Here is a 24,781-nt window from a genome sequence, read left to right as displayed (position 1 = left end):
TAGGTTCCTCCTGCGCTTGTGGAAATACAAGAGTTCAGTGATGTCAATTCTTTCCAGCCATTACAGCAGTTCGTACGGAGCTTCTGAACGCCGAGGCACTGAGGACTGATGGGATGATGGAGGCATTTGCCCAGTGACACTGTCAGTGTAATAAAGGAGGGCTTTAGTGCAGACACTGATGTTCTCTCCTTTGTCACATCTTGTGGAACACCAGGCATAACCCTGAAGTCAGACGAGCCCACGGCCGAGGTTCAGTGCCACCAATGGAGACATCAGTGATGGAGAAGCAACTTCAGAAGCTGTCATTTCCCAAATCAACGTTTACACCGTTTTCCTCTCACTTGCTTCTTCCCCATTCCCAATTTCGCGAAAAAGTAGGTAACAAACTTGAAAATCCACGAGCTTTCTCTTCGGTGCTGAAATGCAAAGCCGGCCCTGGCTCCTGATAATGGACATGACAATTCTAATGGATTAAACTGCAGCCTTAGAAGAGTTAAGAAAAAGGCGGCAGTACTTTTAGGCTCTAGGGTGGATCCCAGCATTTTATTTTCTGGGCTTGGCCAGGAAATCAGAGGGGCCTGGGCTCGGGGGCCAGTCTGGGGAAGTGCAGGGGTGGGCCCCCCGGAAGTCATGCGGCGCGGTTTAAAGCTAAGGTGACCTAACGGATGGCGGGAGCGCCCGCCCGATCCTCGGCGCAGGGCGCGGCCATTGGTGACGCACGCCAGGGAGCACAGCGCCCACGTTTCCACCATTGCCTTAGCGCGGCCTCACACCCGGCGCTCGGAGTTCGGGGCGGCGGGCGTCCTCGCGTCCTCCCTCCCGGAGGCGGGCCCGACCCCGCCCCCGCGCCCCGGGTGGCTCCCGGCGGTCCCTCCCACCTCCTACCCTCGGCCTCCCCGGCGCGGCGCACTCCCCGCTGGCCGCAGCCTGACACGCCTCGCGGCCCCCTGTCTCCCCGGCCGCCTGCCCTAGGCATGGCACAGGGCCTCGCCTCACTATGGCAGCAGCACGGCACAGCACCCTCGACTTCATGCTCGGCGCCAAAGGTGAGGGTGCGCGCTCGCCACCTGCCCTGCTAGGGCCGGCGCCGGCGGGGCCGGGCGGGGCGCGCGCCGCGGGCCGAACAATGCGGACGGCCGCGCGGCCCCGGCTCCGGCGCGGGCGTCTCCGGGGCTGCCGCGTGCACCGGCGCCCGCGCGGAGGCCGCGCTCCTGCTCGCACTGCGCTCCGTCCCGCCGGCGGCGGCGGCGCGGGGCCTGGAGGGGCCCGCCAGGTCCCTCCCCGACCCCGACCGAGCCGCCCTTTGGGGCCCGGGTCGCCCACCCGCGACCCCCGCGGGCTTGGCTGCCCCCCGCGCTGGAAGAAGACTCCCGGGGTCCGCGGCCCCCCCCCGGGGGCAGGGGCACAGGGGCGGGGGGCATGCAGGGCCGCCCGCGGGACCTTTTCCCGTTCCTCGAGGCGGGTAATTCCCCCCCGGGGGCGGGGGCTCCCCTCGTGGGAGCCGAGGCTGGGGCAGGACCGCGCGGTGCTCGCAGAATTCTTAGCTGACTGCGTAGGAGACAGATTCCCCGGAAAGGGACGGGGCACGGGAAAAGGAAACGATGATCATATTATTATTGGGGGGGTTGGTGAGGTCGGAGCGCGGGAACTGTAAACTCCCCGAGTCAGGGAGGCTCGGAAGAGCTGATAGGCGACCAGAACAGAGGGCTGGGAAAGTTGGGACTGACGGCAGGAATTGTGGCGAGGAAGGAGGGTATTTTGCACGCTTTTTTGTGGGTGCGTCTAACACGGTGGGGGGGGGAGGGGTAGGACTTTCTGGTGGCTTTTAAACCTGTGACTGCCGCAGACTTGAATCTGCTTCCCGTACCTCCCACTTGGAGCGTTGCGTCCAGGTTTTGCTTTTTCAATTGGCTGGAGCCACCTTTTCTGTTAGCATTGAAAACATTACTGTCACACTTTCCCTTTTTTTTTTTTTTTTTAACTTCTGAGTACTCACTTTGCGTTTTTCTCCCCCAAACTGAAAGGATTTCCGAAGGCATAAAATGAGAAAAAGGAAAAAGGCTTTGAGGATTTGGAGAAAGACGTAGGTTTGCGTCCTGTCTTGATGGGGTCTGCTTGGGACTTCGGCTTTATTTCTCAACCTTTCTGAGCCTCATTTTCTCTGTGGTAAAAAAGGGAAGGGTGGTGCACACTTCATAGGGCTTTTAATATTAAGGGAGTTGCTTTAAAACACCACGGTTTGTTAAGTAATATCTGCGTATTTGGGTGGGGGGAGGTGACGAGGAGAAGACAAAGCATTTCTTAGTTTCCTCCTTTCTTAGGTGCGGCTGCAGGGGAGGAAAGCGACTGGGGAGAATCAGGAGATAAAATGGTGATTGGAGCTAGCTAAAAGCTTTTGTTGACTAGTTATCCTGCCAGCTTTAGGGCTTAGTGAAGGTGCTAGCATACTGAATGTAGAGGTGAGGAGGGTGAGGCTTGAGGAAGAAACCGTGGTTCAGGGTCACCCAGGTGCTAAGAGTTGACTCTAGGAAGTCTCTCTGGTGGCAAACACGTGTGAGCACTCACCTCTGCTTGTTGAGCGTGGGTTTTCTAGGCTCTGAAGAAGGTAATCTCAGGATGAGGCCAGAAGCTTCTGGCACTTCCCTCAGTCTGAGTGTCCTTGCCTGAAGCCTTAAACAGTTTTTAGCTTAATTCAGGTGTTGTCTGTTGAAATGGTTGCCCACACTGGGCTTTTGTGCTTTGCTGTAAAAGCGGGAAAAACCTTCACTTAACTGTATGAAGAAAAAACGAGAGAACGTGAACATTTTGGGCGGACACTGGCTAGAGAGGGAGAAAGAACCACGCATGGACTGTTTGGAAGGGAGCAGGGGAAACTGGCAGGTTCTAGCGGGCAAAGTGTGGAAGTGGCATCTAAATAATTTAGTTGTGCCAAGTGAAAGTTAAAATAAGAGAGAGAATTCCCTGCTAGTTATTCTTAATTCCCAGATTAATTTTAAAGATGGCAAGATGAAAAACATTCTAGAAAGAAACCATATTAAGGGGGACGTGTAGGTATGCATCTGTGTGAGAGCTTGAGTCCCTACAAAACTGGGAAGTAACAAAGCTGATTCTTACTGCATTTCCCCCAATCACTTGGTTTTGCTGTCCATAGGTATCTACAGTTGTAAAGGGGTCTGGCTAAACGAGAATCTAAGGCTTTGGTTTTCATTAAGGGACGCTTGGTGAGAAATCTACCACCTGTGAGGTCTCCCAAAACATTTATTTTAATTGATGATAATGAGTCAAAAGGCATTACTCTTGGCATGTGAGTATTGGATGTGACTCAAGGGTGAGTCAAATGCCCGTGGAGCCTGGGATCATGTTCTTTTTCCCATTTGTCAGTAATCCTTCCTAATGCTCCAGTTCCATGATGTGATTTTAGAGGAATTAAACTTGAACCACTTTGTTACGTTATTATGTTGCGATTCTGTATAACTTAGTTACCAGTGCAAGCCAGCTAGTATCCAGCAGCCACTGGGCCACTGAGGGCAATTATAGGTTGGGCTGGCGGTACCTGTTTGGTTTAGGCTGATGAGGTAACTCAGTGAATCTTAATTTCTGCTGAAAAAAAATCTCATCTTTGATCATGTAAGTGAAGTATTGGACTCGAGGACTCTCGAGCCCAGAAAACATTTTGTGATTTCTCAGCCTGAGGCAAACAAGAATAAACACGTCCTACATTTGTATAGTTGAAGCATCTCTGGGCTGGTGGAGGATACATGGTTTGTTTATGCGCAGCAGTGAGCAAGCGTGCTGCATGGACGGCGGTGAGTGAGGTATGCCCGGCCTCTGCCTGCCCTGGAAAGGTAGCAGTCCTCCTTTCCATGTCCACTTCTGGGCTGGGAGTGTCCTTGAAGGCATACCTTCAGGGTCTATCCTAAACACAGTTCTGATACATCAGAGATGTTTGAGAAGTCCTGGTTAAATGAACCCGGTGGGTGCTATGGTAAAGGTGGAAAGCTAGTTCAAGTCCACTAGGTGAAAACAAAGCACACATTTATTTACCTTTAGAATTAAGAAGATAGTGAGTGGGGGAAACCTGGCTGATGCTGAGGGTCTTTTGGATCACTGATCTATAGTTTAGGGAAATAAAGTGACTTGTACCGTTCAAATCAACAAATTAGTTTTATAACAATAATCGTGTTTAAAACATTAAGAACAGAAGGCTGCTTGGGAATTACAGGCTTAGCTGAAAAAGGTTTAGCATAGGGGTTCTTAAGTTGTGTGCCTTTGACCCTCATTGGGGAAGTCTGTGGAGCACTTCTCAGGAAGAATTTTAAATGCATAAAATAACTCAATTATTTAAATTAAAATTTTCAAAATAAGCCCCAAATAGGTGACATAGTAAATAATAATAGGTGCTTCTTTAGTAAGACATTAAAATGCGGTCTAGCTGCAGGCCTTCATGACTTTCATAATTTTGCAGTAGTGCTGAGAAAGTCAGTATTTCAGCTGTTGTGTGATCATTGGTGACAATGGCCAGATATAGTTGATGTGTGGTTTTACAAGCATAACTGAAGAAAATGTTAAATTTCAGTTAGTGAAAATGAAGATGTATGTTTTCCCATCCAAGTTCGCAGACCCCCTGAATTGTGTCCACTGGCCCCTTCGGAGCCCTTGGACCCCAGGTTCAGACCACCCCCCACCAGGAGCTGGAGAGATAACTGGGACTATCATTTCTGTTTATTGTTCCTTTTGGGAGTCGGTTTCCATTCAGGCCAAAGCTATAAGCAAATACCCCTTGTTTCTCTTCAGAACATCTTTTTGAAAACAAAAAAGGCCAATATTTACTAAGTGCCTCCTGGGCTAGCCATTGCCCTAAGCGCATAACACATTTTATATAATCCTCATAACATCCCTATGGTAAGTCCTGTTATTTCCATTTTGAAATTGAATAAATAGGCCTGTTGAAGCTTTTCACCTTTTAAGTGGGATATCTGATTCAAAGCCATGTCTATTTTATTTCAAGGCCTTTGGTAATTACACTACTGCAAAGCCTTTCAGTAAAGGCAGAGAGTCTCTATGCCCCTGTTTCCCTCTTCCGTCCCGTCCCCCCCCCCCCCATTTGATACTATTTGGAGGCATTTTTGGTAGTCTCAGCTTGGGGACTAACATCTAGTAGGCCAGGGATGCTGCTGAACATCCAGCAGTGCACAGCATTGACAGCTCAAAAGAGCACTGGAGGATCCCCAGTGTAAGTTCTAACCAGTTTGGAGTGATCTGGATGACAAATCATCAGCAAAATTTCTCTGGTTCTTTTCGAAGTCTGCGCTGCGGGGAGGGAGGATGGGCCAGACCTTCCTCCGAGGTTTGCGCTGGAGTTGGTTAGCACTTCCTACCCAGCCGAGGCCTGTGGCTTCAGGTGACCCTTCCTCCCTGAATTCCTGTACGTCTCCACCAAGCTCCCTCTCCCCCACGTACTTATTGAGCTGCTTTCTGGTGGAAGCATATCGTCTTTGTGTATTTAAAAATAGCTGTAACTTTAAGCATAAAACCTAAAACAATCCAGGTTTGATTGCATCTAGCTTTTTTGTTCTTTTGTTTAAGAATAGAAAAAAACTTTCTCCCTACCCTCTTATCACTGTCCCTTGTCCCACCACACTTTACCCATCATTTTGATAGACAGCAGCACACCCACGCAGCCGCCTTAGCAGGGAAACCTTGGGCAGCTGGTGACTGGGAGTGGGAAAATGGATGCGTGGGCCACACTCTAGACTGGCTTGAATAACAGTGTTTGAGGGGAGAGTAGTACCTGGAGTTTGCATTTTTAACCAGCTTCCTCCCAGTAATTCTGATGCTGATTAAATATGAGAACCACTGCAATTGGATCTTCATTAAAAACAAAAAACCCCTTGTACCAGAAACCTTTGAGGCACCCATTCATGTCATTAAGTCCTGTGGGTTCTACCTGCTACCCTCTCAAATTCCTTGCTCCCTCGGCTACAGTTCTTAGCCATAATCTCCCTCTTTGTCTCCATTTTTGGGAAGGGCTCAATCAACAGGAGCTCAACAGATGCCTGTCCCTTTCTCCATTTAAAAACCCTCCCGTGGGTTGAAACTCATTAACAGCATTCACAAGGTCCATGATGGTCCAATTCTCCCTCTTCACCCAACACACTTGAGTCTCATACTTCTTTTGCTTCCAAGGAGTCAGGAGGCACCTGCACTCAGAATTTCCTAACAGCTTTGGAGAATGTGTTTTTTGTCCATTATGTAGCTACCTTTATTGTCTTTGACGATGTTTTCTGGACTGCTTGGGGGAGGTCGCTTGTTGGAGTTCACCTTTGTTTGACATGTTCTTTTGCTTTGTTGGGATTTAAAAAACCCTCCCTTTCCCCCAACTCTGCAAAAGATTCTTAATTGCGCTGATCGTGCACTATTTGACTACAGGCTGAATAATTGCACATTGCTGGGAATTCATTTTGTGAGATTGCCATTAAAAAATTGTGTAAACCTTAATGGGTTTTTAGAGTATAGTTCCAAAGTCATAGCCATGTCTTTAAACCTGTAGAGGTAGTGTATGGTAAAATTATTTTGTGCTTTATATCAAAAAGCTACCTCTAGTTTTCACTTAGTAATTTTCTATTGGTTTAAAATGCTTTGGAAGGGATAACAGCTGTTTAAGAAATTGATTTCATAATCCAGGCACTAGGAACAATCCCCACCCCAACAAGAGAGAGATATTTTTTTCAAGTAATCCAAAGCTCTGCATGTGGTTTTTCTTAAAAAAGAGCATTTTTCAGTTTAATAATGAACTGGTAGATGATTTGTCTTGTGATTTTTGTTCTGTGGAGGAAAGCTGGTTTTGTTTGGCAGTGGAGGAGTTACCAATTTGGAATCTTCTTTGTAGCCTCTTACTTGTATATAATGAAATTGGCCGTATTTGAATCAGCACTTGCAGGCCTTTGCCTCCTTCTTGGGAGATAGACTGAAGTCCTGTGGTCTCCCATAGCTGTGAAAAGCTAGAGCTTTTGGTGTTGGACTTGGGACCCTGGTAAGATTTGGAATTACGGGCTTTATAGTTTGAATTGAGACCACTGTGGTTATACTAACCCTTGGCAGGTAAGGATTAGTTAGAAAGTGACTGAGTTGTGGTTGGGCGTCTGTTTAAAACCATGTTCAGTAAAGCTATTATTGAGTTTAGTTTTTGGAGTCACACACATTCTGGGCATTTTAATCCACCATTTCACTGCAGTTGTAACCCAAGCTTGCTGGTGTGCGCTGCGGCTCCAACCACCATTTCATGGTAGTTTAATTACAGGCTCAGTTCTTTTGAAAAGTTGGGAAACCTCCTCAATTGAATTCTGCAAACCAAGTATGTAAACCATTGCACAAATGCTCTTTGAAACCCTTATAACTAGGCACTTTTCCAGACCCCATGAAAAAGAATTCTGGAGCCCTGAGTTGTGGTCCGCCTGCATTTTGGTAAACAGATAATGTCACCTGTGTCATGGAAAGAGCTGCTGAGCTAGTGGCCATGCTTATGATCAAAGGCATTTATATGCTAAGTCACAAAGTCAAAAGGAGCTGGTAAGAGCCAGTAGAGCATTCTAGGTTCCTGAGCTGAGTTGACCCTCTGGGTAGTTTCCCATGCACCTTAATTTCACCCTTTGCTTGAAGGTGCTAATGATACCAAAATCCCACACACTGTGTTGTTGGGTGGGATGTCCAATAAAATGTTTGGAAGAGTGTCAAATGATACATAAAACACTTAACACCAATTGCAATACTTAGCGCTGAGTACTTTGAAATGGTGCCAGTGGATAAAGATGCTCAGCTATAAAGAGGTGTAAATTTAACTTACTGAAAGATAAGGAAAGTTCTTCTGGCAAAAGAAGACGCAGAATATAATGGGTTGGCATGTGATTTGAAGGTTGATCTACTTTATTTAAAAGACCTCACTAAGTTATTAAAGCAGAATTTTAAAAAGATGCTGATTTTTAAGATAGCACTTCCATGGGTTTGTGTTGCACGACTCCATTTTCCCTGGAATAGATATTTCTCCAATGAGACTCCTGAGCAATTTCTAGGATATTGTTAATAACCAAATTGTTTCTTCTGAAGGACTAGGTCATAGTGGTCAAGCAAAACTGATAGGCTAACGGGCATTCTGAGTTTCTAGACGTGAATATTAGGAGATGTCTCAAATTGGGTTCAACATGGGGCCCTTCTTTTTAATTGAGGTTATTGACACGTAACATTGCATTAGTTGCAGGTGTACAACATCACAATTCAATAGTTGTATACATTGCAAAATGATCACAAGTTAACATCCATCACCATATGTAGTTTCAAAATTATTTTTTTATGATGAGAACTTTTAACATCTATTTAGCAATTTTCAAATACACAATACAGTATTATTAGCTATAGTCACCGTGCTGTACATTACATCCCATGACTTATCTATGGGACCCTTTTTCTTAGAACTGGAGCCATGGGTCACGCTTTGGGAAACAGTAATGGTGTAGGTTTTATAAATGGTTTAACACTGAATCTTTGAACTGTTGAGTGCTGCAACTAAGTGGCCCAGTCGGTTCTGGGGTTTTGAGGAAGAGGGTCATGGGCCTGTCTGTCCAAGCGTTTGATGTTCCTAAGTGGAATTTGTCTAGGTTGGAGAGAAAAAGTGCTTACCACCAACTTGGTCCCTTTGGAATAGGATAGGTCTTAAAAATTTTTTTTTGGTGAATGTTAAATTATTAATAGAGCCCCTGTGTGTGCTTTTTTATCCCCTTTGAACAAAGGATATGGCTTTACTTGAAGAAACTGCAGAAGCTGTTCAAGTAATGGTTTATGCATTTGTCTTTCTACATTCTTGTTGCTGTTGTCGTTTAGGTCATGTGCTGCTTTTAGACGAGTACAGGGTGTAGAGAAATAGAAAGGGGGAAAGCCAGATCTCTAATCTTGGCACACGTAGATAACCACTGTTGATGTTTTGTGTATGGGACAAGTGGCTTATTCTTGTCCCATCTATAACTAAGGGAAGCAACACAATGTCATGGTTAAAAGCACTGGATTTTGGAGCCCGGCTGCTTTGAGTTTGGACCTAGCTCTACCACCTACTGGCTGTGTAACCTTGGACACGTCTTGGCCTCTTGGCCTTATTGAGCTGACTACACTTTCGTTACTTGGTTGAGTAGCAGCAGTGAGAGCGGACGTCCTTGCCTTATTCCTGATAGCACTCAGTCTATTGTCATTGAGGACGGTGCTGGCTGTCAGTTTTTTGTAGATGCTCCCTATCAAGTTGTGGACATGCCCCTCTGTTCCTATTTTCTGTGTGCTTTTATTTTGAATGGGTGTTGAATTTTGTCAAATACTTTTTCTGCATTGACCAATACCACGTGATTTTTTCTTCTTTAGCCTATTAATATGGTGGACCACATTGCTTTTTAAAAAAACTGAACCAGCCTTGCATACCTGGAATAAATCCCACTTGGTCATGTTATATAATTATTTTCATATCGATAAATTCTTATTAAGGATTTTAAGGATTTGTTAATGAGTTTTGTTTCTGTTCATGAGGGATGTTGGTCTGGTCTGTAGGTTTCTCTTTTTGGATTTTCTGTGGTTTTGGTGTTAGGATAAATGGCTTTATAAAACAAAATGAATTTGGAGGTATTCCCTCCTTTTTTATTTTATGAAAGAGATTATATAGAATTGGTGTTAATTCTTTAAATGCTTGGTAGAATTCTCCAGTGAAACCATCTGGGCCTCAAGGTTGTTTTTGTTTGTTTGTTTGTTTGTTTTTTGGCGGTGTTGTAAAATTACACATTTAATTACCTTAGTGTGGTTATAGGGCTGTTGAAATTACCTTTCATATTGGTGAGTTGTGGTAGTTTGTTTTTTGAGAAATTTGCTCATTTCCTTAAATTATCAAATTTCTGTCTAGAGTTGTTTGTAGGATTCCTTTATTATCCTTTTGGTGTCTGCAGCATCTGTAATGATATCTCTAATTTGATTCCTAATACTGGCAATCTATATTTTGTCTTTTTTTTTTCTTTGTCATTCTTGCTCTAGTTTTTCAATTTATTGACCTTTTCAGAGTAATAGCTTTTAGTTTCATTGATTTCTCTATAGTTTTTTGTTTTGTTTTTCAATTTCATTGATTTCTGCTGTTATCCTTATTCCCTTCCTCTGCTTGCTTTGGGTTAATTTTTTTTCTAAGTTCTTGAAGTGGGAGCATAGATGAGTGATTTGAGACTTACATGGAGGCTGGTACTCCTACACATTCTTGTTCTCTGGCGTGAGGGAGTTCCCATTAGCTGCTAGCGTTAGTTCTCTGTAGTTCTTAAGACACAGAGGTCCTGGTTACATAGCTTATTAGCTGTAATTTTTCCCACATTTACTAAGTTGCTCAGTTAAATGTAGGAAATGTTCTCAGATTATTCTCGTCTGAAATTCTAGAATGTCACTTCTGGAAATCCAGGTTGTAGAATTACAGCTGAGTGTCCCTGTTAAGAATTTAGAGCTGGAAAAGACTTCAGACCAGGGGTCAACAAACTAAGGCCCTTGGGCTAAATCCTGCTCTTCTGGCTTCTTTCTGTACAGCCCTCCAGCTAAGAATGATTTTTGCCTTTTTAAAGGGCAGTAAAACACAAACACACATTGGTGACAGGACCTGACGTGGCCTGCCAAGCCTGGCATCTGTCCTGTGTGGCCCTTTGCAGAGCGAGCCTGCCCACCTCTGCCTTTAGACCATCTGAGTCCCGTGGCTTGCCTCAGAGCCACCTGGAAAAGTGTACAAGTACAGAGCACAGGCCCCTCACACGGCCTTGTGGCCTTTGCATCATCTGGAATCTTCTGTAGCACAGGCCGCGTCCCAGTGTCTGGGGAGTTTGGGTCCTTTTCCGTACCGTTCTCCAGTCACGCTCGCCTGCCCAGCGCCTCCTGGGTGCAAAGCAGTCTCCTTGGAGGGCCCTTCTGAGGGGCACAGACCTCAGTGCTGACCTGGTTGAGTCTGCCCTGGCCAAAGCCAGAGCAAGGGACTGCTCTGATACAAATGTGATTTTTGACATCACAGATTCACAAAGTCCAAACTGCTTTATCTCTGGAAATACTATTTTCATTGTTGATTTGCAGCCTGGCATAGCAGCTCTGGCAGAAACCCTAGAATTTTTTGTATAGAAATACAACTGCTAAGAGGTCTGACCTGTGAGGGTTCTGCCCACCTAAAGTTAGTGGCAGGAAAGCTGGAGATTCAGTGTTTAAGTGCTCAGAAAACATACTTCATCCTTCCTGGATTAAAAAAAAAAGTCCTGCCATTTCTACTTTGGGAAAGAAATCTTGTTCTCCTTCTGGGTGGAGCTGAAGGAAACCATTGCCAGCCCACTTGGGGCCCGCCTGTCCCCTGTTCTCATCCTGCTGCTCTGTGAATTGAGGGGAGGTGGCATGTGGTGGCGGGGACCCTTTCCATGCTTCTCAGTGGACTGTGGACAGCAGTTTTGAACTAAAGGTAAGGGCTTGTCCTGTTTCCTGGGCCAGATGTCTTAAGTCTTCTGTCCTGTATCCTCAAACCCTGCAAGTCCCCTCTTGCCACCTGCCTGTCCCTTTTATGATGCTGCTGGGCCTGGTTTCGCTTCCTTTAACTCCCACTTCCTGTCAAGTTGAGCCCGGCCCACAAGAGGGTTCACTGTGGCGTGACCTCTTCCTGTGTCCTCTGCCCGGCTCTCTTCCCCAGCTCCAGCCAAGTTGACTCCTTCCCACGTTCCATGGGGTCGTTGTCCACCAGATGTTCCTCCAGTGACTCCTTCTGGGAGAGGGCAAGTGGCCTGGTGTTCAGTGTGTTGTGGCCACAAACTAACATGTCAGCTTTCCCCCAGATGAAAGCCAGGCTTTTGCCTGATCTCTCTTTCCTGTGCCTTATTTTAAAACTCTTGGTTAGCCTTCCGGGTGGGCTTAGAATGTGAGGACAGGAGAGTTGGAGCCACGTGACAGCTCCGTGGAGGTAGACCCTACAGTGCCACCTGTTGCTTGTGGCTACTTTTAAGACTCTCCTAGTCCTGTGGGGGAAACTGGCTTACCAGGAAGAAGATCCAATATTGTATTAGTGTTCTGATTCCAGACTACAGAGGGATTAGCATTGTCTCATAGATCTTTCTTTAATAAGCACTTTAATTTCTTTAAGGAGATTGGCTCTGGGTTGGTGTTATTTTAAAGTAGAGTGAGGCTCCTGCCCCCTTTCCAGTAGGTGTTGGGGGCCCACGTGTCTGTGGGAAATACCCCTTTAACTGCTCTCTCCTGCAGTGGGAAAGGGAAGGCAGGGCAGTGAGATAATTGGCAGCATGTTTACAGTATACCAAGCGTACCGCAGTGTGAGTTTTAAGAAATAGTCATTGTGGCTGGTACTGTAAACAGTCCCATATGGTTTTCCTTAAAGCATGATTGCATGAAAAGAGCTGGGGTGTCATTTCTGTGTTGTGTGGCTGTCAATCCAACTTTGGTAGGTCTTTTTTCTTCTTTTCTGTAATTAACTTTTCCTGGTTGGGTTTCTCTTCTTTCTGAATACCAAAAACTGCTATGAAAATAAGCCCTCCATGTTGTTTATGTTGTTGAACCTTTCAGTATTTTGCAGCCCCACTTCTGCTGTTAATTATTTTTAATTGAAATATAATTGACCTATAACCTATTTCAGGTGTACAACATAATGATTCAATACGTGCTGGAAAATGGTCTCTGCAATGTCTGCTTAACATCTATCACCACACATAGTTGCAGATTATTTTCCTTGTGATGAGAACTTTTCAGATCCACTCTCCCAGCAGCTTTCAAGGATACAATTCAGTATTAATAACATCAGTCACCACGATGGCCGCGGCTGCTGTGATGGAGCCTGAGGCATCGGCGCTGGCCGCAGGCACGCTTTACTGGCTCCAGCCCTGGGATAGCGCCCACACAGAGCGACGGATCAGAGACAAGCTATTCAGGGATGGGTGGGGACGGACAGAGAAGACTGCCTCTTGCAGCCCCTTTAACCTCGTGCCTGGAGCCTGTCTTATGGTTGATTGAGGGTAGAAACTGGCTTCTGGAACTTTCTGTTGCCTTGATTACCTCACAGTAACTGAGAATCTAAAAGTGCCCCTTGTTTGGGTGTTTTGGGACAGGTTTATTGAGCTATAACTGACGTTTCACACAATTTGCCTATCTAAAGTATACAATTCAATGGTTTTGGTATATTCAGAGTTGTGCGACCATCACCACAATTTTAGAACATTTTCATCACTCCGGGAGAACATTTTCATCACTCCGGGAAGAAACTCTGTACCCCTTAGCTATCACCTCCATTCCTCCCAGGTCCTGGCAACCACTTAATTTGCTTTATGTCTCTAGGGACTTGCTTTTTCTGACCATTTCATATAAATAGAATCACAATATGTGGTCTTTTGTGACTGGCTTCTTTGGCATCGTGTCTTCAAGATTCACCCATGTTGTAGTATGTGTTGGTACACTTCATTCCTTCTTTGGTTAAATAATAGTCCATGGTATGGATATGACCACATTTCCCTTTTCCACTTACACCCTGATGGACAATTGGGGTGTTTTCACTTTTTGAGTATTATGAGTCATGCTGCTTTGGACATTCCTGTTGGCTTGGGTTTTGTGTGATGAGATTAATCATCCTGCAGCTGTTGTAAAAAGGACTGGATGTAGAATATAAGACCAAGCTGTTGTACCTAAGACAGGCCGAGGAAGCACCTGCTTGATCTCCACTTTAATCCTTGGAAATTCATTAGGCTTTTGAATGTCTGAGAAATCTCCTGAGGCACAGACTCTTTGCTAAAATTTAAAAAGATAATAAAATATAATTTTAAATTTAAGTGTTAAGCTGTTTTTGATTGTGAAATACGAAGTCTATTTCTGTATATCATTTGATTTCAGTAATCTAGATTTGTTGCCTCTCAACATTAATTTTTTTTGTTGTTGTTGTTGTACCTAGCATATTCAGAATGAGTTCAAAAGATGTTCTGGAACTCAGGCTGTTGTGAGCAACTGGTGTGGGTGAGAGGGGCCCATGAGGAACAAACGTTATGCTCATTTGTTCTCAGGAGTGGTTGTGCCAGTGGTGGTGGTAGCTGTGGAACAGATTTTTTTACCTTGATATATTTTACATAGAGTAAATTTAGTGTACAGTTCTGCGTTTTGATCAAGACATAACGCTGTCAAGATGAGGACATCTGAGAGGATTTTTTAAAGCAGATACTTGAATGATTCCAAACTATTGGAGTCCAGTTTCCCTTCTTTTAGATTTGAGGTTCTATCAAGAAGACCAGAAAGCTGGTAAAATGGGCACAACCTAAGTCCAACTCTTCGGTTCTCTGACATCAGAGTCTCGGGTTTGGGGAAGGAGGCCTGCATTTATGCTGCCCCTTGGAGGGAGGAGCAAACGGATCTGCCACCAGTTTCAGGGCCATTCTCCCACTAAGAGCACAGATCTCTGAAAGGAGGTGGCTGGGCTCCCTGACTTGGATGGTAAATGGAAAGTGCATGGAGAGGCAGATCAGAGGGAGCCGAGAGGCGCGGACAAGTTAGGGCATGGAGTGGGTCTGGGGAGTGGAAAGTGGGCTGGATGGACGCTGGGCTTTGGGCCTCACCACTTGGGCATGGTGCAGCCATGGGAGTAACTAACCACCCCTGGGAACTTCAGTTGTTTGAGCTTTGTGGGAGGGAGACCTAGAAGACAACATAACTGGGGTGGGGGGTGCGCTTGGTGGTGAGGTGTGGAATTTCCAGCCCATGTAATTAAAGATATTCTTGGCAAGCATAGGAATTCATCTCCTAATTTCATAAACCAGGTGCTTGCTGCTTGAACGTGAGGAAGCAGGAAGGCCCGCAGCAGCCTGACCCCGCAGAGGAGGCGGTGCGGCCCGGGCCCACAGCTGGCATGGTGATGGCCCCGCAGGCCCTGAGACTTGGCCTTGTGGAGCTTAAAGCCCTCTCACCTTCTGTCCAGAGTTCTCGTAGTTGAAGCTTCTGCAGTTGAGAAAGACTTAAAAGGCACAAGTCAAGATCAGGGGTGAAGAGTCCAGAGTTTTTCTGGAGGTGTGAAAATTGCTTATTTGTTGAGGGCATCCTCTCTAATGGAATTCACTTTGTTACGAAGGTTATAGTATTTAGCTTCTTAAAACCAAAGAAGTGGGAATTTAATGGAAGCATGTTTTCCTGTCTTTTTGCCATGGTGCCTGGTGTCTTAGGCTGTGGTGGAGGGCCTTTGGGGAAACGTCTGGGGCCATGAAGGAGGATCTTAAGCGGCAGGGGCATTGTCCATTGATGGGAAGGAGTAGGGAAGTCTGAGCCGGATTTTGATTCTAGATTTGAGATTGGGACAGTGTGGTGAGCATTTGTGGGAGGCAGATTCCAGCTGGATGTAGAAATTTGGGATTTGGCCCCAAATTTGTGATTGGTCTAGGATGTGGCATCTGGAGCTTATGGTCAGGGTCCGAGGAATGAGGTTCATTATCCAAGAGAGCCCTGTAAATGGGTCTAGGGGAGAAATTGAGGCAGGGGGATAAAACTTTGTCTTTCCTTGCCTTCTTTCGGTAGTGGCGTGTTAAATTTGTTGACCACCAAGTTGATTTTCCTTGAGTTGTTGTTGAATAAACACACCCAAAGTGGGCAGTGGTCTGGAAATAAGGACACTGAGTTGCCCATTGGACAAAGGACACATGTTGCCCTGGGACAGGTCACTGTGTTTCTGAGCACTTGAAAGGCTGTCTGAGTGGTTGACTAGTTACACATCATTCCATCATTCTTGCCTGGCCAGAGCTTTCTAAGAACTTGTGCCAAACATTTTATTAGCCTAGTTTGAATTAGCATGTCTACCTGAAAGCGGTGTACTTATCTCTTTTAGCATTGAATCTATTTCACATTTTCTGATTTGTTGGCATTTATGACATCACTATCTTGTCTTCCCAAATCTGGATATGCTCTGATCTCACTTGTGTTCACTCATGTGTAGAGCGTCTAATAGTTCTCAAGGGATTGCATTACTCGTGTCCCTTCTGCCCCTGGAAAATTGGGGTATGGGTCATTTTTTTTTCCACAAGGAGGGGCACTCCTCATATTTAGTGGGTATGGCTGGGATTATCTAAAGTCATGTGAAAGGTAGGACACTCATACACACCGTATTGCCATCCCCTGTTTAAGAACCCTGATAGAGCAAGCACATTTTGTTTGGTCATGTTACATGCTCCTTGCTAGACAGGCATGAAGGTTGAAACTGTGTAATAGTTGCAAAAACATTTTCTGGGGCCTGTCATCAGTTACCTGTGGCTGTAGCTAGTAGGGAGTTTGGACTTGCCTCAGACCTTCTGTTTCATTGAATATTTCTATAACCTTTTGGTGACTTCCGTGTAGTTTGGAGATAGTGAGGGTTTCTTTTTCTTCTTTGTATCGAGTGGTTTAGATCAGTGGTTCTTAACCGTAACTGCACATTGGAATTTCCCAGGGAACTTTAAAAAAATCATGATGCCTGGGTCCCACCCCCAGATTTTTATTTAATTGGTCTAGGATGTGGCATCAGAATTTTAAAAACTTCCCAGGTGATTATAATGCACAACTCGGATTGAAAACCACTGGTCTAGGTGTTCTAGAAACCCTGCAGAGATACAGTAATAAGGATGACTTTTTTTTTTTAATGTTTTTTATTGAGTTATAGTCATTTTACAGTGTTGTGTCAAATAAGGATGACTGATTTAGCCAAACGAAATTTTCCATTACCCCGAAACACTTACTGAGCACTTAAGATCAAGATGACCAAGGAAGCCACCTTGTTAAGGCTAGTGGAGCCCATGTCTTTGGCTTCCAGTTTTCATTTTAAAACTTTGATTCTGGCAGAGAGCTGCTAAGCAGTTGTTTCAGCTCCAGCTCCCCTTTCTGGAGTCTTCCCCAAGGGCTGGGAGTAGTGTGGGTGACGGGAACCCCCAGGTCAGGAGGAAGGTGACTATGAGGTGAGGGGAACAGTAGACAGAACGTGGTCTCCCTACCCCTGGCTGGGCCAATGCACACAATGGCCACAGGCACTGGACAGTGACAACAGCCAGAAATAACGTTTAGACCCAGTGTATTTCTACTGAACCGTGGGGTTGGGGGTGGGGAGACCACAGAATAGAAATAAAGTAAACCTCTAAATTGCATCTCTTTTGTTACGTGTTGTTGTTGTTTTCCACTTGAAACCTGGCCGGAGGGCCTCCATTATCCCAGTCGGTGCCTCTCTGCTGATGGTGCCAGTTGGAAAACAGGGACAGCCGCCATGCTGGGCTTGGCCAGCAAAGACACCCCTTTCCCTGCCCAAGGGACTGAGTTTGCCCCAGCTCAGCCCCGGGGCCTTTGTTCACCACACAGCCTGGCCAGTGACATGCAGGGTGGCCCCCGCCTGGACAGCCCCTTCACCAGCACGCGCGGGGTGGGGCGGGGCGGGTTGTTGTTTTGCAGTGTGCCAACACTACCCGATCTTGAGGCCGTTTACCGGGAGTGATGATTTGTTTTATACACTTTCAAAACAGAAAACATCTGTTCTGGCCAAGGAGGGATTGAATAATTGCATAGTGGCTTTCCTGTTCACGGTTTAAGTACTGCTGGGACGTGTGGCACGCCGGCATGCTGGGTGCGCTGGTCGTCACCGCCCTGCAGCTCGGTCACTTCCACGGTGGCCTGACTCCACTGGGCTTCATTGACAAACACTAACGGAATAAGATCAGTTCTTTGCATTGAGTTTGAAATGGAAATTTTTTTTAGGGGGACAGAATTCAGTCTTAAAACCACAGTTCTGGGGGATATAATTCAGGTCTCCCTCTTTTAATTTCCTGAAAGCAATTTCAGAATAGTGAAGCCAGCTAGATTATTTTTTGCCAAATTAGTTTCCCAAAGGCATGGTTTGCTGGGACCGAGTGATACTTGAATGAGACCTGAGGTCACTGCTCGTCTTGGGTGATGCTTGTGTTCTGATGGGGCTGCGTGGATGCAGCTCCAGTGGTCCCTTTCTGATGGGCGGCTTTTTCCTGCAAGAGGCCTCCATTCCTTTTGGCCGTTCACAGGGCTGCGCTACCCCGACACTGCCCCTCCCTACCCAGGTCCCCATTCTCACTTGTGTGGCCTGCTGGGCTCTGCCTCCTACTCAGTGGAGGCACCTTCCTCGCCGGTGAACCCTTGTTGACATTATCACAGGGGGTTGCAGTCCCTCTGCTCTGCTCACTGACTGCTGTCAGAGTTGCTGGTAGCACAGCAGTCCCTGGGCTGAGCTGCTTGTCTCCACCTACTCCTTTCGTGCTGTTAGGGAATACAGTGTCATTTAATTTTGAAATTTTGATCTGAATGTTGTCTGTGAGGTTTGGTTGTGGTATCCTAATTTCTCTCTGGAAATTGAGATTAAAAAAATATCACTCCTTCACTGCCATTGATGCCACTCCATTTGCTATTGTTCATTAAGCAAAGCTAACTCCGCATTTTGGTGAATGTATTAGCCAGGCTAGGGCTGTTGTAACAAAATAACTACAAACTGAGTGGTTTGAAACTACAGAAACTTGCTCTCCCTGTTCTGGAGGCCGCAGTTCTGAAAACAAAGTATCCACAGAGCGCCCCTCCCTCTCAGGGCTCTAGGCTCCAGGGCAGAGTCCTTGCTTGCCTTTTCCAGCTTCTCGTAGCCCCACGTGTTGTTCCATGCCAGTCTCTACCTTTGTCTTCATCTCGCCTGCTCCTCAGTCTCCCTATGTCTTTCAGTCTTTAGTCTCTGATAAGGATACTTACTGGATTTAGGACCCACCTGGATGATCTAAAATGATCTACCTCTCTAGATCCTTAAATTACCCACGTCTGTAAAAAAAAAAAAAAACCCTTTTCCAGATAAGGTCACACTCCTAAATTCTGGGGGTGAGGATATGGATGTATCTTTTTTGGGGGGGGAACTACTCCACCCCCTGCCATGGGGGTGATGAAATCTGTTTTTTAAATGGCAATTAACTTACATTTAAAAAAAAAAAAGTTTGTGCAGGCCAGAATAACACATCTCTGCTGCCCAGTTTGGACTCTGAACCCAGTTTGTGCTGGAAGGTCTTGGGAGCATAGTTCCACGTGTCACTGGAGATGGACTGGATGGAATTTTTCAATCTACCCAGAGTCTAAGTTTTGGCACTCCTTAGTTTATGGAAAGCATTCTAGTGTAATTTTCTTGTGAAACCACACTGCGGTCAAGTGTGGATATTCTTGTTTTTTTTCTTCTGCTCTCAGTTCAGTTCACAGGGATGCTTCAATACGAGGCTTTGCAGCCTACGCTATTTTTTCTTTCATGTGGAAAAAGTACCAGCCTGTGGAGGGCTTATGGGACAGTACAGAATCATTATTTTTGTCTCATCTTGGTTCTTTATCTTACCCTTCTCAGGAAATGAATACTTTGGCAGATACAACTAGAGAAGGATACATTGTATTTTGCCTTCCATCTAAGTGTCGTAATGTTGGATGTTCTGGAAGATGAAGGCTTCATGTAAACCTGCAGAGGTTAATGCATTATCAATAACCTTGACTAGTCCTACCTGTGATCACTGAGCTCCATTTGGGTGGGAGAGGGGGTCACACACCTAGCAGCTTGTCCCTTACTGAATTGTTGCTCAGTTTCCACCATTTAGAAATAGGTTACTGAGTGGTACCAGTTATTTTTTTTCCAGTTATAAAAGCAAGCCATCCTTACTGTAAAACACCTGGAACATAAAGCCAAACATTTTGAAGTCATTTATGATACCCATTAGTGGTGGATGGAATCTCTTTTCTAGTACTGTATATCCTCATTAATTTATTTAAACTGAAGTGGAATGTCATTTACTGTGTTTGTATTTCTGATTGCTGGCTAGGAGGAATATTTTGTAAGGCTATTTCTGGTTGGCTGAATATCTGTCTGCATTTCTGGCACAGCTGTTTTGTGGTTGGTGTTTGTGTGCTTATTGTGTTACCTGGTAATCTGCAGCCTATCCTTGCAGGACTGAGAATGTTCGTAGCTCACGATGAAGGGGATGAATGATGCTGGCTACTTTGTTCAGGTTTCCTTAAAAAGTTAAGCCGTCAGACTGCCTCACTGACTTTGCTTCTCAGCGGCTCACCCTGACCATCTTGCCTTCTCCTTGTTCTCCAGCTGATGGTGAGACCATTCTGAAAGGCCTCCAGTCCATTTTCCAGGAGCAGGGGATGACGGAGTCGGTGCACACCTGGCAGGACCATGGCTATTTAGCGACCTACATAAACAAAAATGGCAGGTGAGGTGGCGGTTGAGTGCTCGTCTTCAGATCTCAGCACTTCAGCGGTGTGAGGGTGTGTGGGGGTTGTGTGTGTGTGCACAAAGGGTGGTGGTGGGGTGGCGTCCAGTTTTTTTTCCTTTCCTCTTTTGACATCATTAGGGAGGGGGCTGGAATTCAGTGCTTCTCAGCTCTGGCTGCACAGCAGAGTTGCCTGGAGTGCTTTCACAAAATCCCAGGCCCAAGCGCTCCCTGCAGAGGTTGAGGTCTCTGGGCACCACTGTTTCTCCAGAGCCCCCCAGGTGATTCTGCTGTGTGGCCAAGACCCAAAACCCTTGGGCAGCATAAGCAGCGTGAGCCCGCAGGCAGTGATCAGAGCTGTTTAAAACACAGCTTGCCGTGCTGTGCTCCAGAAGTTGCTGATGCCACAGGTCGGGGGAGCACCCCAAATAGCATTTCTGACAAGCTCCCAGCTGCCAGTCAGCTGGCCCTGCCGTGAGTAGCACTGTAATAACTGATCATCAGTTAATGCAGACTGCAGTCAAGTGTGGGATAGGAGTCTGCAAGTAGCTTGATAGGAAACTGAGGGGGGATCCAACAGTTAACAATTTTTTTTTTTTTTGCCCTTAAGACTTTATACCTAATCAATATGTAAATGAAAGTCACCGTGAGAGTAGGAAAGGAGAAGATTGACACCAGAAGACACTGGTGCCTCGAGCATTTTGTATTTCCCTAAGTCTAGGTTTGTATCATCTGGACTGTTTGCTGTACAAAACTATTAAGATTCTTAGTAATTCACACTATTAACTTTAAAATGTGAATTCTTGGATGTTTTTGATGGCTTTTATTCCATTCCCCCAATGGATACTAAGTACTAGAATTCCTCATGGCTTCATTAATGTGCCACATTCTCTCCCTTGTTTTTCTAATTAAAAGAAAACACCCTCTACCCTCTTCTTACAGAGGCCCAGAAGACAGTGCTGTGAGATGAAGGAAACTTGCACTTTTGAACTCACCCTTCCCTTTCCATTGTTCTCTTTATAAGTCTACATACGGTCCACCCCTGTGGCAACGACTGGTGTTTCCTACCCCAATGTCTCAGAGACATCCTAACCCCTCTCCTCTAAGACCAGATTTATATTTCTGGTGACATAGCCGTCCTCAGTGTGAGTAGCAGCTATCTCAGAGGTATCTAGAAAGATGTCTTCTCAAGGGTGACCCCAAATCAGTACCACCGCAGACCCTCCACTGCCTCCGTCCTCGGGCTCTGGCCCAGTTAAGGCGAGTCTTCTGGAAGCAGAGGTCTGCAGCTGGCCTTAAGCCATCCAGCTCCGCAGCCCTTCTGTTTGGTCCTCTTCACCCTCCCTGCCATCTCGCTGTCTTTGTTGTGGTCCATCCTTTGGGACTTTTCCTCTCTTACCACCTCCTAATGGCCTTTGCAACCTGGCGAGGCCAACCTCTCTACGTCACTTCCTGAGTCTTCTACCCTAGCACCAATCCCAGCCTTCCAGAAGGCTTAGAATTCTTCCTGGAAGGGAGTTTCTGAGTGACAAGAGGGGTTTGGAAATTGCTTCTGAAAGCAGAAAAAAAAGTTAACATGCTTAGTTAACAAAAAGTTGTTTTCAACGTTGGCCTTTCTCTTCTCTCACTTGGCCATCTGGGCCCCATCTCCATGTTGCCTGTCTGAATCCTCACTTTTCTTTTCCACGCCCAGGCACTGGCCCTGGGGAGGGCCTGCAGCTCCACACCCCGGCAGCTTTTCCTGTTTCTTAATTTTTGTTTTAAATCTGGTTTTAATCTCATGATTAACACTTCCAGTGTTCTCCATGTTCTGCGGTTCTCAGGCATAGGACTCTGCTAGAAGCAGCTAGGTGGTTAAGGGCTGGCATTTCTCTATCCTTCACCCCTGGCTCCTCTTTTTGGAGGAGGGGTGGGGGGGATGATCAGCTCATTCAGGTGTAGTAGATGTCTGTGGGGCCCTGGGCCCTGAACTTGATTTTGAGGCTATCTAAGGGCTGAAGGTGAAAATTAACTAGTTGTATTTATTTTTTAATCCAGGCACACTACCTGTATTCTCTGAACAGAATTCTTCATCTTAATTTAGTATTTTTCAGATGTTCATATCATAGCCCTGCACACACATCTGCATATGTGCAATACAAAATATATATGTTTAATCGAAACAAGTTTAAGATAGTTCTTAAGCATGTGACACTCTTTTTTTACTTCATTAAAAAAAAAAAGCTGCTTAGATCCACTAAATTAGGGGTTAGAGCCTTTTCTGTAAGGAGCCACATAAGGTCCCTGTCACATTCTTCTTTTTTTTTTTTTAAAACAACTCTTTAAAAATGTAAAAACCATACTTCGTTTGCAGGCTCCACAAAACGTACTGCGGGCTGGATTTGGCTTGGAGGGTCCAAACTCATTGGATTTTAGCCACCACCTGCTTGCAGTCAGAAAAACATGGTTTTGAACTCTGGAGGGTATTGGGAAATCCCAAATTGCTCTTCCCCACCCTCCCTTCCTTTCAAAGAGAGTTTACTAAGGCTGGCGAGTCCCTGCTGGGGGGCCTTCAGAAAAACATGGTTTTGAACTCTGGAGGGTATTGGGAAATCCCAAATTGCTCTTCCCCACCCTCCCTTCCTTTCAAAGAGAGTTTACTAAGGCTGGCGAGTCCCTGCTGGGGGGCCTTCAGAAAAATCAGCGTCATAGAACTTGCTGCTGAATCACTTTTTGGGCCCAAGAACCTATTCTGAAAACCCTACCATTCAGTGACCCTAAAACTTTCCCTAAATGATTGCCTTCACTGCCCCCATGAAGAGGCTCTAACAAGAAAGCAGCAGGGTTTATGTAATTAAGGGGAAAAGAGCAGTGGCTTTCCCTGTTAACTGGGTGGGCGTCTTTCCTTTTGAGTGCGATGATATCAATTCTTACCCCCTAAAATTATGCTTTCCTCTGCAGCTTTGCCAATTTGAGAATTTACCCACATGGACTGGTGTTGCTGGACCTTCAGAGTTATGACGGGGATGCGCAAGGCAAAGAAGTTGACAGTGTCAGTTGTTCACTTTCATTTACTCAAGTATTTGAGGATCACAAAACTGCTCGGTTTAATGACGTTAAAATTAATTTCATCTAATTGCTGACTTCCCAGTTCACTGAATTTTAAACTCGCCTCTCTTCAGATAAGTGGTTTTAGATGAAAAACAGTTGTTTTCCAGTAGTTTTTAGGAATCTAGCTATCAAGTTTCCCTCGACTGCTTTGAGTACTGAGTAATGATTTCACCTTCCACTGAACGGAATGTAAGCCTTTAACCAGGATGTTATGTCTGCAATATCTTTGAGCCTTCCCCTTTCCCGTTATTCTGTTGGTACTTTAGGCTGAAGTTAGGCTGGCACCACGAGGGCTGACTGTGTGGGAGTGTGGAATTGGGCCAGGGCTGCAGGCCGCTCTGTGTAGGGCCGGGGGAGGACAAGTGTGTTTGGGTGTCTGCCAGTATCACAGCTGTCAGCGCGGTCTCAACCTCTTGGTCTGTAAGTTAGCTGTTCCACTCGGCTTATTCTATAAGCCCATTAATTTCTTTTCTTATAATTGTAGCTTTTGAACAAAGTAGAAGAAAGAATGAAAGAATTGAGTCAGGACAGTACTGAGCGGGTGAAGCGGTAAGTCCATTCCTGAATGTCCTTTTATATTTGGTTAATCGATAAAAGAATCAGAATGGTGAGCAGTGTCTGCTTAAGACATGGAGAAGATCAAAGTCAACTACTGCTCTGGCAGCAAGGTAGACGGAGAGAGTGGGTGCCTCACCCCCAAAGGAGACCAAGTGTGTACGAGAGAGACACAGACACAGAGACACACAGGGAGAGGTGCTGAAAGGAGATGATTGCAGAGGCAGAAATGGAGTGATTCCAAGGAGCTGGAACTGTATAAAAGCAGAGGACCACATGGGCCTGGAACCTCAAAGGGGAGCCAGAAAACTCTTCCCCGACTCTGCCCAGTAAAAGAGAAAGGATCTTCTGCCTTTTCTCAGAGTTCTGGGCCCCAGAGTGGAATTAAGCAGTGTTAAGAGACTTTGACAGGATGGGGTGACAGAACATTTGCCTCAGTGCTTTCAGGCTGAGATAACATTTCAGGGTACTAAGAATCTCTGAGGCCACCCACCTTGAGCAGCTGCTGGTAGGTTCTTTTCAAATGATAATTAAGACAATTAAGCTTTTGTTTCGGAGTGAAGCCACTTTGCCACATGTGACTATTTAAAACTAAGTTAATAAAAACAGTTCCTTCCTCAGCCTCACCTCCTGCGGATAGCTAATGGCCAGTGCCTGGCATATTGGATAGCACATATACAGAACATTTCTGTTGTGACAGATGTGAAAAGAGCTTTGATAGAAGTAACAGTTTTGACCTTTATGGGGAAGGATAGAGTCTGGTAGGTCCTGGGAACTGAGAATTTGAAGTCAACATGGATGCCCAGCAAGTAATTCTGAGCAGTGTTCTCTTGCACTACCTGGGTGGATCCTTGTCAGGCCCC

At 45.7% G+C, this 24,781-nt stretch overlaps 1 protein-coding gene across 1 annotated transcript in view; it reads left to right on the top strand.

The window, feature by feature from the left end:
- Nucleotides 1-766: 766 nt before the first annotated feature.
- The window catches only part of SMS (spermine synthase), a 43,341-nt gene continuing 19,326 nt past the window's right edge, over nucleotides 767-24,781 (top strand). The window contains exons 1-4 of the mRNA XM_032475973.1: nucleotides 767-1,046; nucleotides 20,153-20,273; nucleotides 23,214-23,304; nucleotides 23,848-23,912. Coding sequence (XP_032331864.1) covers nucleotides 998-1,046; nucleotides 20,153-20,273; nucleotides 23,214-23,304; nucleotides 23,848-23,912 — 326 coding nt within the window. The 5' untranslated portion in view covers nucleotides 767-997. The remainder of the gene's footprint in view (nucleotides 1,047-20,152; nucleotides 20,274-23,213; nucleotides 23,305-23,847; nucleotides 23,913-24,781) is intronic.

This window comes from Camelus ferus, chromosome X, assembly GCF_009834535.1.
Source record: "Camelus ferus isolate YT-003-E chromosome X, BCGSAC_Cfer_1.0, whole genome shotgun sequence".
Classification (NCBI taxonomy): Eukaryota; Metazoa; Chordata; class Mammalia; order Artiodactyla; family Camelidae; genus Camelus; species Camelus ferus.
This window is presented reverse-complemented; position numbering and strand designations above follow the sequence as displayed.